This window comes from Cuculus canorus, chromosome 1 (genome assembly GCF_017976375.1).
Source record: "Cuculus canorus isolate bCucCan1 chromosome 1, bCucCan1.pri, whole genome shotgun sequence".
In the NCBI taxonomy this organism is placed as follows: Eukaryota; Metazoa; Chordata; class Aves; order Cuculiformes; family Cuculidae; genus Cuculus; species Cuculus canorus.
The window spans coordinates 127,905,165-127,921,478 of NC_071401.1; the positions used below are offsets into that span (position 1 = coordinate 127,905,165).

Here is a 16,314-nt window from a genome sequence, read left to right on the forward strand (position 1 = left end):
AAATGATGCTTGTGACTTTGATAAGTGGTGCTTCCCCCTGCCCGCTCCCTGAGGCCGCACTAGGCATGGTGGTGAAGTAGGCAATAGCAATGCAATGTTTCAGAGGAGACTCAATCATGCTGTCTCTGCTGCTTGTGGTAGGAAAAGAGTCACTGAAAGTAATGACGTGGCACTTACTCCGCATTTTCTGTTTTCAAAGTGCTGTGTCAGCTTTTGCTTCCCTGCCCCTCCCCTACCTCCAAGCCACACCAGTGTTGTTGTTGCCATATTAGAGCTGTGGGAAACTGAGGCAGGCAGAAGTCAGGATACTGCTCTGCAGCACCTCAGGCACCATTCCAGTCTTGGACCTTGCCTGTCTTCACCATAGAGCAAATGCTACCATGGAAAAGCGTACTTTTTGAGGGGCTATCCCACTGCCTAGGACAGGGTCTGGATCAATTAGAGATGCACTTGGGCTTTTTCAGATGCTTTCTTGCCTTCCTGTTGGGGATGTTAGGACTGGCACTGGTCCTGTATGTTCATACAGCTCTGCTGGGCACTACGTAGCAGCTGCTGCATTCCACCCCAGCAATGAGTGAAACGATCCTTGCCCAGTTCACTTGAATACTGGGAGGATTAATTCACTTAAGATCCTTGAATGAAAGAAACTATTATTAAATAGTAGTCATGTTTCGTAATTATGTCTCACTTCAGCCAGATTAGGAGAGTGGATATGATACTGCAATACTGCAGCACTTAAACAACTTTAAATTAAATGCACTTCAAATTGTTTTCCAGGCCCTACTTGCAGGCAGACAGTGGTTTATATCTTTATGGCTTATGCTTACTTCCAGCTTTGAAAACTGGGCTGCCCCACAATGCCTTGCTCATAACAAGCAAATGCCATAGTGCTTTAAAAGTGCTTCTCCCTTCAAAAAATAAATAATACTTTGTTTTTATGTCAGCTTTTACTGGCACCAGAGGCCATAATGATTCTTTCAATAGTCCATAGAACTGATTTTGGGGTTTGCCTGACCTGGCCTCCTATTAATATTGCTTTTGCTGTATGTTCTTGGGAAATACACCCACATTCCCTTTAGATTGTGTAATGTAGCAACCCATGCCAAGGCTGTACTCGAATGGATAGTGGAAGAACAAGGCTTGTGCTGACTTTCTGTTGGGTTCTCCTCTCACTTGCACCAGAGTCACTCCATTGACTGCACCAGAGTTTCTTGTGTTTTATAAATGTGCTGAGCTGTGGACATAACCCCAGGGGAGAGAAGCCTTGGGTTCTCGTGGCTGAAAAGACAAGATATAACATTTTCCCAAAATGCTGCACAGATGTATAGTGATGACCATCCAGAAGAAAATATTTGTAATGCCTTTGTTGCTTTCCAGGTTCATGCCAGTAGAAGATACAATTCACTAGTGTTATCTCGGCACCACAAATCTGCCTGTAAAGTCTCTGGAGTTCAGGTAGTTTTGAAAGTGGTGCCACTGATTAGTAATAGGGTAACTCCACTTCAAGTAAAAAAACTGGTACAAACAAAACAGCAGACTTGGTGCCACTTCACAGCGGAAAATTCTTCTGCCACATGTTAAACATCTGAGGCTAACTTTTGCCCTCATTTGCACACTTGCTATACCACTAAATGTCCTTTTTTTCTTATTACTTGGGAACTCAGGGTGAAATTTGACCTTGGACAAAGAATTGGAACAAAGACTATGTCACCATGATGATTAAATGGGATTTTTGCATAAACGTGAATTTTATCCCTTGCGGGTTCCTGCCACGAGGGAAATCTGATCCACAAGCATAGGCTGAAAAGAAAATAAATGTTCAAATCTGTAACTATGACATGGGTACAAACTATATGCACTATTAAAATTATTTCCAGAAAAAAATACAACTCTCTAATTCAGCCTGTCTGCACATTTTCTAAAGAAGGTATAATTTGCTACAAAATAATTAATAAGTGATAATCATCTTGCTGTCAGATCCCAGTGGAAGAAAGATTTTTTATGATGAGAGCAACTATTTGGCCTTCACTGTCTTAAGCTTAGAAAAGCTGCCTGTACTCCATTAGAACTGAAAGAGGCAGCTAACTTTCAGCTCCATCACACTACCAAGAAAATTGCCTTTTATAAAGAAAGCCCAAGAGGAAAGCATGGAAAGTCCAGCTCAGTTCGTTATCTAAACGTTTGTCCTAACAATATTGAGGCAGTAACAAAAGAGAGAAGTCAAAGAAGTATACTGTGCATGGACAGAAAAATATACTGAGAAAATACTTTAGGTCTCTATACCTAGAATTTCTTCACATCTGCCCTAGCTGAGGTATTTGCAGTGCTCCTTATGTGTGTGTTGCAGCAAATGCAAATACATAAGTTGCCTTGACAAGAAGCTGCCAGCAAGTCCTATAGAGCTCTCCAAAACAGAAGGAAAATGTATCCTTTCACCTTTGTGAGAGGGTTGAAGGGAGAGTAAATGAGGAAAGGGTGCTAATAACCCTTGTAGAACTGAAAAACACGCTCCAGGAACCTGCCTTCTTTGGATTTTCTTCCAGAGCACTCCCGTGCCTGAGCTGCCAGTCTTCCTTAGCCTCCCAAGTAATTCTGGGCTTGTAAACCTGCAGCTTTCAGTGACAAATTTGTTCAGCTCATTGCCAGGATATTCACATGTGCATATCACAAGCTCATGACCAAAAGCCACGGAGATCTTGCTTTTATGAGCAGATGTTTTGGTCATGGTCCTCACGACTAAAGGCCTGACTGATTCCCATACGACTCTTCCATGCAGCGTGCCACTCTATACTATATATAATTTATATACTTGGGGCAGGTTAGGGTAATGCTGAACAGGAGGGCAGTGAAGCATCAAGGAGGAAAGAGCAAAAATAATGAGAAGAATCAAGCAGACAGGTGAACCTGGAGTTGCAAAAACTCATCTGCTAGGCAGTCAGTAGGCAAAGGTAGTTTGCCAGCATGCATGAAAGACACTCGTGAGAGTCCACTGAAGGTAAAACGACATGAAAAGGTTATGGGCTGGAGAAATAGGGCTTGCAACATTAACCAGTTCTGTAACTGATGGTGTCAGCAGATCTGCAGAACTCCTTTGTTCCATAGCTGCTCCCAGTTTTCTGCTGTTCATAGAAACTTGGGAAGACTAGAGGGTTAAACTGTATTTTAGCATTTAGGAATCTCTCTGACAATTTTTCAGCACAAATTATGCAGTCCTGTGCACTGTGAAAACAATTGGCACTGTTCTACCTTTAGCGTGCTGTATTACCAGGTACAAATGGTGCATTTTTTCCTTTACAAAAAATGTATTTGTCAGGCTGTTTAATTGCAGCTCACTTTGTTTAGCAATTTCACATCTCCTTTGAAAGATTGTCTTCAGTGTTTAGCCTTGTTACTTGTTTAATATGCAAGCACATCTGCATTTAATCTTACCTACTCAAATGAATGTTTCGTGTTGCTCTATACCCACTTGTTATATTATGTTAGTAATGCAACATATGTAATAATTCCATGCTGCCATCCTACAAATTCTGGATGCTGCCACTTCCCCTTGTAATTACTTAAGCCATTACTTCTTTTTCATTTTTAAGGCATGCATCTACTTCCCAGAACCTGCTTGCCACGAAGGATTGAGGGAGTTGGCTAAATCAAAATGTGTTTGGATTCAAGGATATTCAGAACTTGAGTGCTTGGCCTAGACCATAGCTGGGAGAGCGGTCACCAGTCACAGATTCACCAAAACTCGGCAGTCTTAGATGGGGAATTTTAATCTGGGTCTCTCAAAGACATGGTGGGCTTCATCTTCAAGAGCTACCAAGAATTGATACCACAACCGTTCTCCCATCTTTGTGTGGCTGCTTCAATACATGGAAATAGCCTGTATCAAGCAGGTAAGCCAAGGTCACCATGATTATGGCAGCCTTGTGTGAAAATATTCTTTATCTTTCTTGTTTCTGCTGAGCAAAAGCATTAGCTTTAGGTGATCCTGTAAACAGTTGATACCTTTTGCAGATTGTTCTGTCTCTAAGCCAACACAGCTCTCAGGGACAATAAAGTTGAAGCCCTATTCCAAATCCTCTATAGGTGCCTGTTATTACAGTACCATGTAAAAGGAGTATCTAAGGACCTCAACAGAGGTCTCCTCAGCCACAGGACACTGCACAAATAGAGGTCAAGAGAGTGAGCTTGCCCTAAAAGTGCATGGTCTCAGCTACAAGATGAAGAAGGTGCAAAAGCAGGGAAATGACGGATTTACACTTCAGTCCAGTGGCTGAGCCAGGGACAACGCTGTTCCCACAACAGGGAATTGGTTTTATCTCAGAGGTCAATACAGCCTTGATCTGACCAGGGTGGGAAAAGTGAGGATTGTGTAGACCCGACTGTATCAGCTAATATGGGACCATCAGTCACACTGATTGATGTTAATCAGGAAATTGGGACTACCAACCCGTTGAAGGCTCTGCACTACAGAGCAGCCCGACTGTTCTCTGCTTGTGTCCCTCCCACACTCCACAGACTAAGAGAGAAACTCCAGGGACTATGTCCAGCAGCCCTAATCTTTAGGGATTAGGCACAAGTACTTCCCTCTAGGCGTATGAAAAATATGTGTTCCCTCTATACCTCTTCCCGCAAACATAGAGAAGTCTTAATGTAAAGGATGTGGAATTGTAAGGACATGAGAGCACCAGCAGAAGAGATGCAAAATATGCAAAGGATTTTTCTCCCTCTGCATTTCCTAAGCAGCCAGTAATATCTGCACACTAATATAAGTTATTTGCTGTCTTATAGTGTTAAAATACATAGCCGCTTTGAAGATTTATGCTGCTATTACTACACTCACGCTTTCTCTTACGAGTTATTCCCAACTGCTTTATGGCAAATAACTGAATTAACTCTGTCTATGTACCAGAAGATAATCCCCGAAATAAGCTGCTTAAGAACCGACTCTCATGTTGCTGGTGAATGCATCCAACCCTAAAGAAGATGAACAGTGAAAGGAGTACACAAATGGAAAGTTAGACTAGAACCATCTTATTTAGAAGAAGCTGAATACGTATATGCGGATAGACACATACGCACTTAAACATACCCTGCAAGAAACGGTGCCAGATAGTATTATGCACAATCGTGGTTTTTAGACGTTTATACTAATTACTTTGATATTATTAAATGTTATCTTTATACTTTAAACATGTAATTGGATTACCAAAATATGTCCAGAGCATTAAAATGCATCAGTCGTCCTAATACCAGCTATCCTAACTGCAGTCAGTTTTCTTTTTTGAAAAGCCATATACTAATTGCTTCTGGTTGTAAAAATGTTTACAGTGTTCCAGAGGGCCAAAGGTTAGTAGGCAAGCATGCAAAAGAAGATTACTTTATCAGGTAGCGTGCTTACGATATACAGATCAATTTTATAACAGAGTTGGTTCTTTAAACTGATTTTGGATGCAAACTACTATAACTTAACTTTTTTTCCCAGCTAACGCGTACAAGACACTGAGGCCTTGGTGCCTCTCTCATTCTGAAAATACCATTTCATCACAATATGATTTTTAGTTCACAGCTTTTCTACAAGCATAGCCAAGCAGCATCCTGTACACTCCCCATCTTGATTCACATGCACCAAAAGAGACAAAGTACACACACCCTGCGCTTGGTCTGTTCGCCCACTGCGTATTGTCCTTGGTAGGTTCATCTTTATCCCTAAAGGACCAGCAGCTCCGAAGCCAAGGAGTTGTTCCCATAACCAAAAGATGATAGAGATCTCGGGCAAAATTAGCATAAGTATTATCAGTCCATGAGAGCACGCTAAATAGCAGCTTGGGAAGCATCCTCCCCTCCAGAGAGCGAGGGTAGGAGAAACAGACATCAGAAGATAATGCTCGAATGGGCTCTACTATGCTTTAATCTTCAAAAGCTTCCATTAGTAAGCCAGAGAAGTATATTTACCCACAAGATAAACACCACAGCTTCTCTAAGCTACTACCCATTAAGCACTGAAATAACTCCCTCTTTCTTTTCACATCCAAACGGGAGCGAAGCGAAGCACCGCAGCATGCCCGGCTCTCCCTGCCGCTGCTCCCCGCTTACCGGGGGCGAAGCGGGGGACACAGCTGAGGTGCAGCGACCCTGACCGAGGGCCGGGGGTGCCACGGAGGGGGCGGGCAGCCTCTCCTCGCCGGCCCCGAGCGCTCTGCTCTCACCCCGGGGAGGCAGCCGGCTCCGTCCCTCTGGAGTGATGGATGGAGGGAGGTGCGCGTTGGTTTGGGGCTCCGCTTTGTTGGGTTTCACCTCCTGATCCCTTTCCCTTCTGCTCTGCTGGATTGCAATAGCCACCTCGGCTCCGGCTCCGCGGGTCCAGCTCCGAGTGACCTGCCGCTGAGGGGATGAACCGGGCATGGCACAGGGAAAGGCGAGGGAGCATTATTTATCCGCAACAAGTTCTCATTGTCGCGGGGAAGCGCTCAAAAGATCCCCAAGCAGTTCGCTCTAAATAAAGCACGCATTGCTTCCCTTGTATTTCCCCTCAGCAGTCGCCTTAGTATTATTATTATACTTCTATAGCTTTTGCTTTCAGACCTTATAATTATGTCACACAGCAAGGGAAACCGCTAGCATCCCAGCATCTGGTGTGCGGTTTAAAACTTTTGTTTCAAGATTCGCACTATTTATAGAAGGAAAACTTTGTAGGATAGTAATTTCCTACGGTTTTGAGAAAAATATGGCTACACTTATATTAAAAGGGTGTATTTATTTATTTATTACGACTCCTTCCTCCTTTTTTTTTTCTCTTAAAAAAGAAAAAAAAAAGAAAAGAAGAAAGATAGCACTGTAATTTTTTTACAAGCTATTGGTCACCTACCATTAGACACATCCCGCCTGTGAATAGAAACAGGCAGCTCTGGCTATTTGGTTTGATCAATAGCATCCAAGCGAATTAAACCTAACGTGCTTCCATAAATCAAGCGCCTTTCAAAATCGATAGCCAAGGCATGTGCATTTCATTAAGAATTAAGAATGCAGTAATAGGCGCTTAGTTTCTTTTTATGGGTGTGTTTATTCCTACTTTTCTTCCATAGCCGTGGCTTATGTTTTTCCATAGCCCGCAGAAAATACACACACACAGAGGAACACACGCACACGTGCTTGTTTATGTGCATCTGCTCCCGTGCAGGCACACAGACGGCAAAAATAAGATGTAGAGATATATAAATCCACACACATTTCAGGGGCAGGAGCTCGAATTTTACACACGGCGGGGTGCAAAAAAAAAGAAAAACAAAAAAAAAGAAAAACCTAAACTCGGCACAGGAGTGGGAGAGAAGGGAAACCTGCAGGGATCCCCTCGAGGCCGGGGATCCCCAGGCGGGTTTTCCTTCTCCCCGATCGCAGGTGAGACCCAGGACGGACCCGAACCCTCCGCTGAGTTTCACGGAGTTCCCCGGGGCCCGATCCCCTGCGCGGGGAAGGGATGCTGCGCCCCGGGGATGATCCAGGAAGAGAGAAGGCGCTTTAAATCGGCTCCACCGGTGGGAGACCTGCCTCGCCCAGCCACCCTCCTCTCCCCAAAGAGTGGTCAGGTCTCACCCGGGAGTGCGGGAGCGGAGAAGCGCCCGGCAGCCCCTCGGCAGCCCCGGCTCCCCCCGGCACCGCTGCCGGGAGGCTCGGAGACCCCCGCCCGTCCCCACCCCCGACTCCCTAACGCGGCGCCCGGGGGGGACAGAGACCTGCCGCGGGGACCCGCAGGAGCACGACGGCGGACAATCTCTCCGCAAGCCCGCACGGACTTAGCCCAGGCGCTATTTATCCACCGCAACGTTAGATACAGATATAGATATTAAAAAAAAAAAAAAAAAAAAGAGAGAGAGAGAGACCGAAACTCCTTGCAGTCCCACCCACCGACTCTCATTTCCCCCACCCCTACCTCCACCCCCTTCCTCACAAGGAAAAGGTCCTGGAGCCAGCTCTAACCGCGGGACTGGAGATCCCTCCGGAGCGAAAGCAGCCGGGGCTGCGGGGACGGGCGCTGGGCTGCGGCATCCCCCGGCTCCTCGGGCTCTCCTCCTGCGCAGAAACACGCTTCCCCCGTCGAGCGCGAAGCGATGCCCATCTCCGGTTAGGCAGGAGGAGGAGGAGGAGTCGGGGTCGGAGTCCCCAAGGGAGACGCCGCCGGCCGCTCCGTCGCCCCGCCGCCCTCCGAGGTGGGGGCACGCCGGGTCCCCGGGCAGCCCCCCGGGAGATTACCTGGAGGTGGGGACCTTCCCCGGGCAGGGTCCGAGCAGCAGCGCCAGCACCACCACCAGCGCAGCACCTCCGCCGCCACCACCATCCTCCTCCTCCTCACCACCACGCACTGCCCGGAGCTGCCGCCCGTGCTGGCTTCTCCCGGCTCCCTCTGCTAGCTTTGCCCCTTTAGGCAGCTGCTAGCGGGGTCATTTCAAACAGTATTAAAAAAAAAAAAAAAAAAAAAAAAAAAAATCTGGATCACTTACAGGTAACTCCCACTGGTAAGGATGAGGAAAATCTGAGGGTAATACACTGAGAGTAACACACTGCGAGATGAAAAAAGGATCATGGCTGAATCCCGTTTACACTCTTGGAGTTCGCTTCCTTGGTTATTCCTTTCTGGGCCCCCCCGGTCGTAATTCCCCACCCTTTTTGGTGTCAGCTGTGGCTTGAATCTGAGTTGGAATCCAGTCCCTTGGGCTTGGGGGGGCTTTGTCTGTTTGTTTGTTTGTTTGTTTGTATTGTTGTGCCTAGTATTCCCTTGGTGCTAATGCTGCTCCCTGTGCAGAGTATGTGCTGCTGCTGCTGCTGCTCTCGCTGCTGCTGCTGCCTCTGGGCTCCTGCCTGTCATGTCTCAGTGGTTGGAAGTTGTTACAGTGGGTTCTCGTGTTGGAATGAGGATGGTTTAAGGGATTTGGATGGCAGAAAGTGCCTCTCTCTCTCTCTCCCTCTCTCTGTAACTCTCCTGAGACTCGGGACTGCCATTGGGCAGTCAGTCACTGCAATCCGCCTACTTTTCTCTCTCTCCCTCTCTCTCTCTCTTTTTTTTTTTTTTTTTTTTAAAAGGGGAGGATGACAATGGAGAGACACTGATTTAGCCCGGGCTGCCTGGCTGAGCCCTCTCCCCACGCCTCTCTCCACGAGCTCTCCTCACCCGCTCCACGGGGCATTTCTAAAGCTCTGCCTTCCCGCTCCTGCCGTGGCACAGTTTCAGCTCTCCCTGGGAGAGATCCTGAAGGATCTGGCAGCTCCCAGCTCCGCTCTCGGTTAATTGCTTTATTATGGGCGGCTTCCCCAGTTCCCCAGAGGGGTTCCGCCGTCCCTCCAGCCCCAGCAGGGGGTTTGGCTCTTGTTTGTCCCCGATGTTGAAAATTAAGCTCCGTTTTCACGGTGATCTTTCCAAAAGGGGAAAAAAAAAAAAAAAAAAGAAAAAAAAAAAAGAAAAAAAAAGGAAAAGACGTTTATGTTTTCGCAGCCCGCCTGAGTGAGAAATAGAGACATGCACACCCGTAGCTCCCTGGCGAGATTGGATTTCGCGTGAGAGGAGGGGAGGGAAAGGGCTGGTGTGAAACAGCCGGTGTAGGGGAGCGTCTGCCGGCGGCTCTCGCACCTCCCGCAGGAAGAGCTGGAGTCTCCTTTCTTCCCTCTCCCTCTCTCCTTCCCGGGAAGATAGCAGTCCGAAGAGACGTTTCCTGGCAGGTTAGTTGCCTCTCCCCTGTCTTTCTCCCAAGCCGAGCGGCTCCTGCCCCCTCAGGCAACCGGGGCGAGGGGTTTGCTGGACCCTTCCCCTCCCTGGCGGGGGGGAGCCCATCGCCCCGTGCAAGAAAAAGTTGCTCTTCCTCTTTGTCTCGTTGAGAGCTTGTCCTTTTTTTTTTTTTTTTTTTTTCTCTTTTTTAGGAGGGAAAAAAAAAAGTTTTAGTGGTGGGAGAGATGGTGGAGAGAGGTGCGCTTCGGGCTCCAGGGTTAGGACTTGGAAATGAACCTCGAAAGAGTAATTTAACACAAGCGCAGCCGTAATAAGCAAGAACCAGTCTCCTCACTCCGTAGGGTTTGTGAATGTTCGTCTCAGGTTAATTGCCTAATGACTGAAGGAGTTTCCTTGGCCAAGAACTCTTCCAAACGCCCTGGGAACACCTCCTCCAGTTAACCAGTCCCGGCGCATGGGTGCAGCTGTCTCCGTCACACAACGAAATTTTCCTCCAGATGGAATGGGGATTGCAGAATTTACGTAAAAACGTTGTCTGCTGCCCAATGTGCGATAAAAATCTCCTCTGGGTTTGGTTTCATTTAACCACTTTCATCTACAAGTTCAGTGCAGACTCCGAGAGACTCAACATCCTTTTGAGAAACGCTAATCTCTATTAACACGGGACAGAAGCTTAGCCTTTCAACGATTATTTGTATTCCCCAATAGTCTGATTTATAATTCTTTAGGATTCTAAAATCGTTGTGTTTGTATTTTTGTTAGGTGTCTGTGCTCGTGTGTTTATATATATACAGATAAGTATCTCCTGTGATGCCCATTCTCCCTCTCAGACATGCAGACTATGGTTGAGACAGCTGTGCTGAACGGGAACTAGGAGAACGGGTAGCGACTTTTGATGTTTTATTTCTAGCATTTGTTCAGCTTCGGATATATTTTTAAATGTGCATCTGCTTTCAAAGATATGCCAGGGGGAGGGAAAGAAGGAAAAAAATAAAGTGAATTGTAAAAATGAAAAGTACGTGCTGGAGCTGGAAAATTTCGAACTGATGCTGGCAAAGGTCGATCCACTCCAGCTGAAACGAAGTCGGTTTCCTAATCTCCAAAATCTTCGGTTCGAAGCTGATTTTGTTCACAGCTTAGCTGTGTAAGGGGAGGAATCTTCTTTAGAAGAAACTAGAAGGTGCCGTTTCTTTTCAGGCAATTAAATTTTATTCTAAAACCACAGGCCGGTTATTACGCCGGAAAAATGAATGATGATGACGGTGATGATAAGTATCACCCGCTAAATTCCGTCCGAATGGTTTCTAGGCGTGTGTCAGCCCAGGGTAGCCAGAAGTGCACTTGTTTTGTTGACTAAAGCCAACTATTTTCCTTTCAATAAAATGCTGTGGCACAGGAGGAGAGGGTATTGTCGGTAAAGCTTAATACGGGCATATCAGTATCTGTCGTTCCTTCTTCCACAAACGCGCGTGTTTTGGACAAAACAAGGGCAGAACGGCACTGAAATGGTTGCTGACACCATAGTTGGGCACATGAAGAGGAGCAGATACGAATGAAGCACTTCCCTCGTTTTCTTTTTATCTGTCTGACCCCAGCTGCGGTTTCTTTCTTACCCCAAACCCGCGGAGTGTCTGGCACAAGAGCACGTCGGAAGCTGGTAAGAGCTTTGAAGGTGCGCCCGGTAGGCAACACACCGGACTCCTTTCTGATCGGAATCGGGTATTTCTTGTCGTCCATCCAGCTGCAGGTTTAGCGCCAAGGGAAAGAAGAGGGGGGTGGGAGAAGGAGAAGAGGAGTTGCATCAAATTAGCGGGTGCCTGGTTGGCGGGGAGGACGAGGCGTGGAGGTGGCATCCACAGGCGAGGGTGCCCGTGGAGGGATCACAGACAGTGTCACCCCACCGGAGGGACGCGGCTCCGAGCGTGGAGCAGCTGATCTCCTTCCGGGGCCCCGCCGGGGCTCCACGCTGTGCCCGCCGTCGAGGCTGTACCCCAGCCTCCGCCTGCTCTGGGGCTGAGGGTGGCGATCCGGGCTGGGCCGGGCTCCCCGCCGCCGGACAACCCCGGGTGATGGGCGAGGGGAGCGGGATTTCGTTGGCGTTTCCTGCAAAAGCCTCAAAGCCAGGGCGAGCTTCGCCGTAGGGGCGGGATCCCGACAGGGAGAGGAGTGCCCCAGCCTCCCTGCGGATGGATGAGCCCCCAGCTCCGCTCGGCTTTGCCGCAGGGGCACAGAAGAAGCGTCTCCTCCGCCCCCCGAAGGGATGTGGATGCCTTTCGTTGCTCCCTTGGGCAGCGCCAGCTCCCACCGCCTGCATCCCTCGAAGCGCACCCTGAGGGCCCTCTCCGGTCCTCTTGGCGCTGTCCGGCTGCTCCCGCTCTTTCCCTCCAACACAGGTAAAGAGTTAGAGCCCGTGTTTAGCCCTCAGAGCCCTAATCCGGGCACTGCCAGGGGCTCCGTCTTTCCGAAGAGTCACATCGCTCATCCCCAGAGCATCTGCTGTGGTTTCCATCTGTGGTACAGCTGTGAGTTTCAACTTCCGATGTATTTATTAATTAAAGCGCAGGCGAATACTCTGCGACTTTTGCAGGAAATAATTCTGTTTCTATCCTGCTGCTACCCGGGGTCCAGATTTGATGGGATCTGTTTTCGCGAGGGACTAAGTGGAGTCCGCAGAGTTGCGGGCGCTTCACGCTTCGGCGCCTGGACGGAAACGTCATCGACAGAAATATCCAGGGACGCTTCACCTCACGCCTCTCTCTCCGGCGATGTCGGGGATAGGAAATAGAAATGGAAACAACGGGAATTCCCAGAGAGGGAAGACCACCTGGGCGGGAGCTTGCTCTCTCCTGCTAACCGGGTTTAACGGCTTCTTTATGGTGCGCTGCCATGTCATCCCATGGGACACCCAACTGGATGAATACTTACGTATTTATTGCGTTATTTTACCTCCCCTCGGTCTCATGTTTGCCACTGACACCACTGTTTAGCACATTTTATTAAGACATGAACACGTGCTCCGCAGCAAACTAAAAAAAGAAAAGCTCGCCTGCCAAGTCTAAACTCTTTCCTATCGCTGACACAATGGCTGTCTCCCTCCTGCAGCAAAATAAACCTAATGCACTGGAAGACAAACTACGTTTTACCTCACTTTATCTCCCGTCCTCTTTTTCTATGCAAAGAGCTCACTAGAAAAAGGTATCATTACACTCAAAGGATATGGTTTCAACAAAATGGTAGTTCCAGTGGCTGATGAAAGAGGAAATAATTGCATCCCACATGCCTAGCCTAGAAGTAGTCCTGGATCTCAGAGCAAATTTCTCTCCTATTGTTCAGAGAAAGTGAAGTATCCTCATCGCCTTACAGGCATGGTGATGGATCTGATGGGGTTTCTATAAGGGCTTTTGCTGTTCCTGCTGTCCACTCGGTTTTATTTCCAGGCTTGATTCAACAGCATTCCTGTGACTTTTTTTTGCTCCAAATCCCCTTCTAAAATAGCCACCATCAATTTCGAAAACAGATCTGCCTTCTAGACTTTAATATGTGCCCAATCTTCTGTTCCCTTTAAAAATAAAACCGCAGTGAAAGGGAATAGCAATATCATTACCCTTATTTTCTTTGAGCTCGCCTGCCTGTCTGTGAGGGATGTGTTGCACGAAATCCTCCAGCTATCGAAGGGGATGGGGTGCCCCCATCCTCGCTTCATTTATGGATACGCACCAAAGTCACCGCTCATCTAAACCCCTGTCGATCTGAGCCTGGAGGACGACAGAACCCAGCGCTACGACAAAGGGTGGCGCAGGTATTTAGCTCCGCAGAGGTCAGAGCACGGGGGGGAAAAAAACAAACGAGCATCCTGCCTCCATCAGGCAGGGTTTGGGGCACGGGTGGAGGAAGGATGCTCGGCGGGACAGGGGGCAGCTCGGAGAGTCCCCCGCGCATCCTCCCGGGGCATCGCCGCCGCGGCACCTGCGGCTCTGGGGGCGGGCCAAAAAAAAAAGAGAAAAGAAAATAAGCAAACACACGCCAAGGGTGCAATCCGGCTGGTGCTCGCCTAGCAACCTGCTGGGGACCCTCCAGAAAGGAGAGCACGGCTTTCATCGGCGAACGAAGCGGGAGCTCCCGGTGCGGGGCACCCAATCTGCTCGGGCAGCGTCTCTTCCCTTCTGCCCCCGAGAAGGCTGGTTTAATTCCTCCCCTCTCCCGATGTAACCTTAATCCTCGGCTCCGGAGTGCTCCCTCTTGCCGATTCCCTCCCTTTTCCCCCCGCCAGCCCCCTCCTCCCCACCGCTGACAGCGGGGACAGTCCCCACCACGCATCGTGCCGGGCAGGATGGGGGTGCAGCTCTGCACGCTCCTGCTCGTCCCTAGGGCGAATCGCCCCCTCTTGCCTTTGGGGCTGCCCTCGGGCTCCCCCCGGCTCTTCCCCGTATTGATTTCAAGGTGGGAAGTGAGTGTATCTGGATTGCAACTCACCTTATGCATTCTTGATCATTTAAAAAAAAAAAAAAATCTCGCAGCTATGCAAAGACAGGATCTTTAAAGAGTTTGTAGCTCGACAGGTAAGGACTCGGCTGGGGCTCAGGAATGTGGAAATTCAACTCAAGTCAGCCTACTGCGACGAGCAATATTAATAAGGGCATACAGGTACCGAAGGGAGAGGCACAGGGAGAAACTTGGCAACTGAAATAACAGAGTGATCTCGATCGCAGGGATCAAATCCCGAGGAGCATAGTGCGGGCTTCCCGGGAGCCCCCGAGCCGGTCCCGCCGGCGGAGCCGGGCGCTGCAGCGAGGGCAGCCGCCACGGCTGTCAAGCTAATTTCAACACGTTCGTGTGATGAATCGAAACGCAAATTGTGTCTAGGCCTGCATAAAACAAATCCCCGAGTGCAGGTTCAGAGCAGGGATTCCCCTCCTCCCGCCCCTTTCGCCTTTTTAATACTTAAGCTCTTGCTCTATTGTCCCAGCAGCAGCGGCTGAGTTAACTCTGTCAGGCTGCCTTTTTTTTTTTTTTTTTTTTCTTTTCAGAGGGTTCTGTATGCCAGAGATAATATTTAAGTTCGCTTAAGCAGTACAAAATGAAAGGATCCGTCATCACTCGCCACCGGCTCCCTCCCTCCAGGCTGGGCGCTGCTGGAGCGCCCCGTGCCCGGGCATCGCCTGCCTCGGGGCCCGAGGGAAACACGGGAATCTGCCACCGCCTGGACACCCCGGGGGGGACACGACAGAGAGAAATAATCACCGCTTTTTTTCTCCATTTTCTTTCTTTCTTTTTTTTTTTTTTTTTTCCTTTTGCAACATTTTGTTCACAAGTCTGTAAGAGCGTGACCCAAAAACCAAGGAGATTTGCCGTGGATAAGGACTTACCCTAATTTGACATAGATGACTCCAAAGCATAGAAACACGTAGAAAATCCACTTCCGAAAGTTTCTGTGCATGATCTAGAGAATGGACTGAGCCATAAAAATTGCACGAAAAGTCGAACTGATCTTGTCGATTAAATCCCAGTCAAGAGCATTGCTGAAGCTACCCAGGAGCAAAGCCGGCCGCACTGTAAAAAATCAACACCCTGTAGATAAGCAACTCTTCCCAGAGCCATGGTGACCGAAACGGGCTCCGATATTAAAGCTAAAGAGGGAGGAAAAAAATAGGAAGAGCTGCTCAAAACGGTAAAACAAAAACCCAAGACAGTCTGAGGGAGAAAACGAGCAAGCACTGATCTTGATCAACTGCCTCATAGAGCCCTGAAGTCCAATGTGTTTTTACTTGTTCTGACTTCCCCAGGTAACACTACGTATCTTGCAATCTATGGCTCCAGGTAGGAGGATCCCTCTCTCTCTCTCTCTCTCTCTCTCTCTCTCTCTCTCTCTCTCTCCCTTTCTCTCTCTCTCTCTCCCCCTCCTGCTCTTCCCCCACCCCGTATGTGTCAGGATCTAATACATATTTTATCTGTCTGTGTGTATGTGCGTATGCGAGTTATGCGCGTTTGTGTTTCAGAAGGCATGTCCTTAAGCCGGAGTGTTGGGGAAAACACGTGAAACGTATCCAATAAGGGAAATAAAGGACTCGTCCTCTCAAACCGAAGCATTTTTTCATTTCCTCAAGTATGGTAGCGCGGCTGGATTTGCAATGTATGGACTTCGCAAAACAGATTGTTAAAACTTCTTTTCTTTTTTTCCTCCCCCTGCCTTTCTTTCTAATCAAAAAGAGACAGATGTTAACTCCCGTTTGCTGATAGCTCCGTATCCTAAAAGGCAACGTGTGTGCACGTGCAGACTATTCCTCTCCGGCCATCCGACCCGGTTGCACACTTAAAAACGCCTGTCGCTAGATTTTGATTTTTTTTTTCACTGTAAGAAAGGATTCTTCTTCCTTTAAGGAACAGACACAGTTGGCTTTTAACACAAGTCTATGATACTCGGTTTGCTGTTTCTAGGGAGATTAATCAGTGAGGCAAAAACTCACCTTGTGTTCAGATACTAACAGTCAAACAAGGCTTCCCTTTCCTTCCTTCCTTCCTTCCTTCCTTCCTTCCTTCCTTCCTTCCTTCCTTCCTTCCTTCCTTCCTTCCTTCCCTCCTCTCTTTCTCTCTTTCTCTCTTTC

The 16,314-nt window shown here is 48.3% G+C and overlaps 1 protein-coding gene across 6 annotated transcripts in view; it reads right to left on the bottom strand.

Moving 5' to 3' along the window:
• WNT7B (Wnt family member 7B) overlaps positions 1-15,489 on the bottom strand; it is a 99,753-nt gene extending 84,264 nt beyond the window's left edge. For 2 of the 6 annotated variants that reach the window (XM_009564941.2, XM_054056088.1), the window contains exon 1: positions 15,079-15,489. In XM_009564941.2, the coding sequence (XP_009563236.1) occupies positions 15,079-15,149 (71 nt within the window). In that variant the 5' untranslated portion in view covers positions 15,150-15,489. Of the gene's footprint in view, positions 1-7,924; positions 8,172-8,492; positions 8,617-15,078 lie in introns of those variants that run through there. The other 4 variants (XM_009564939.2, XM_054056087.1, XM_054056090.1 and 1 more) reach the window with 4 other exon arrangements.
• Positions 15,490-16,314: the final 825 nt, after the last annotated feature.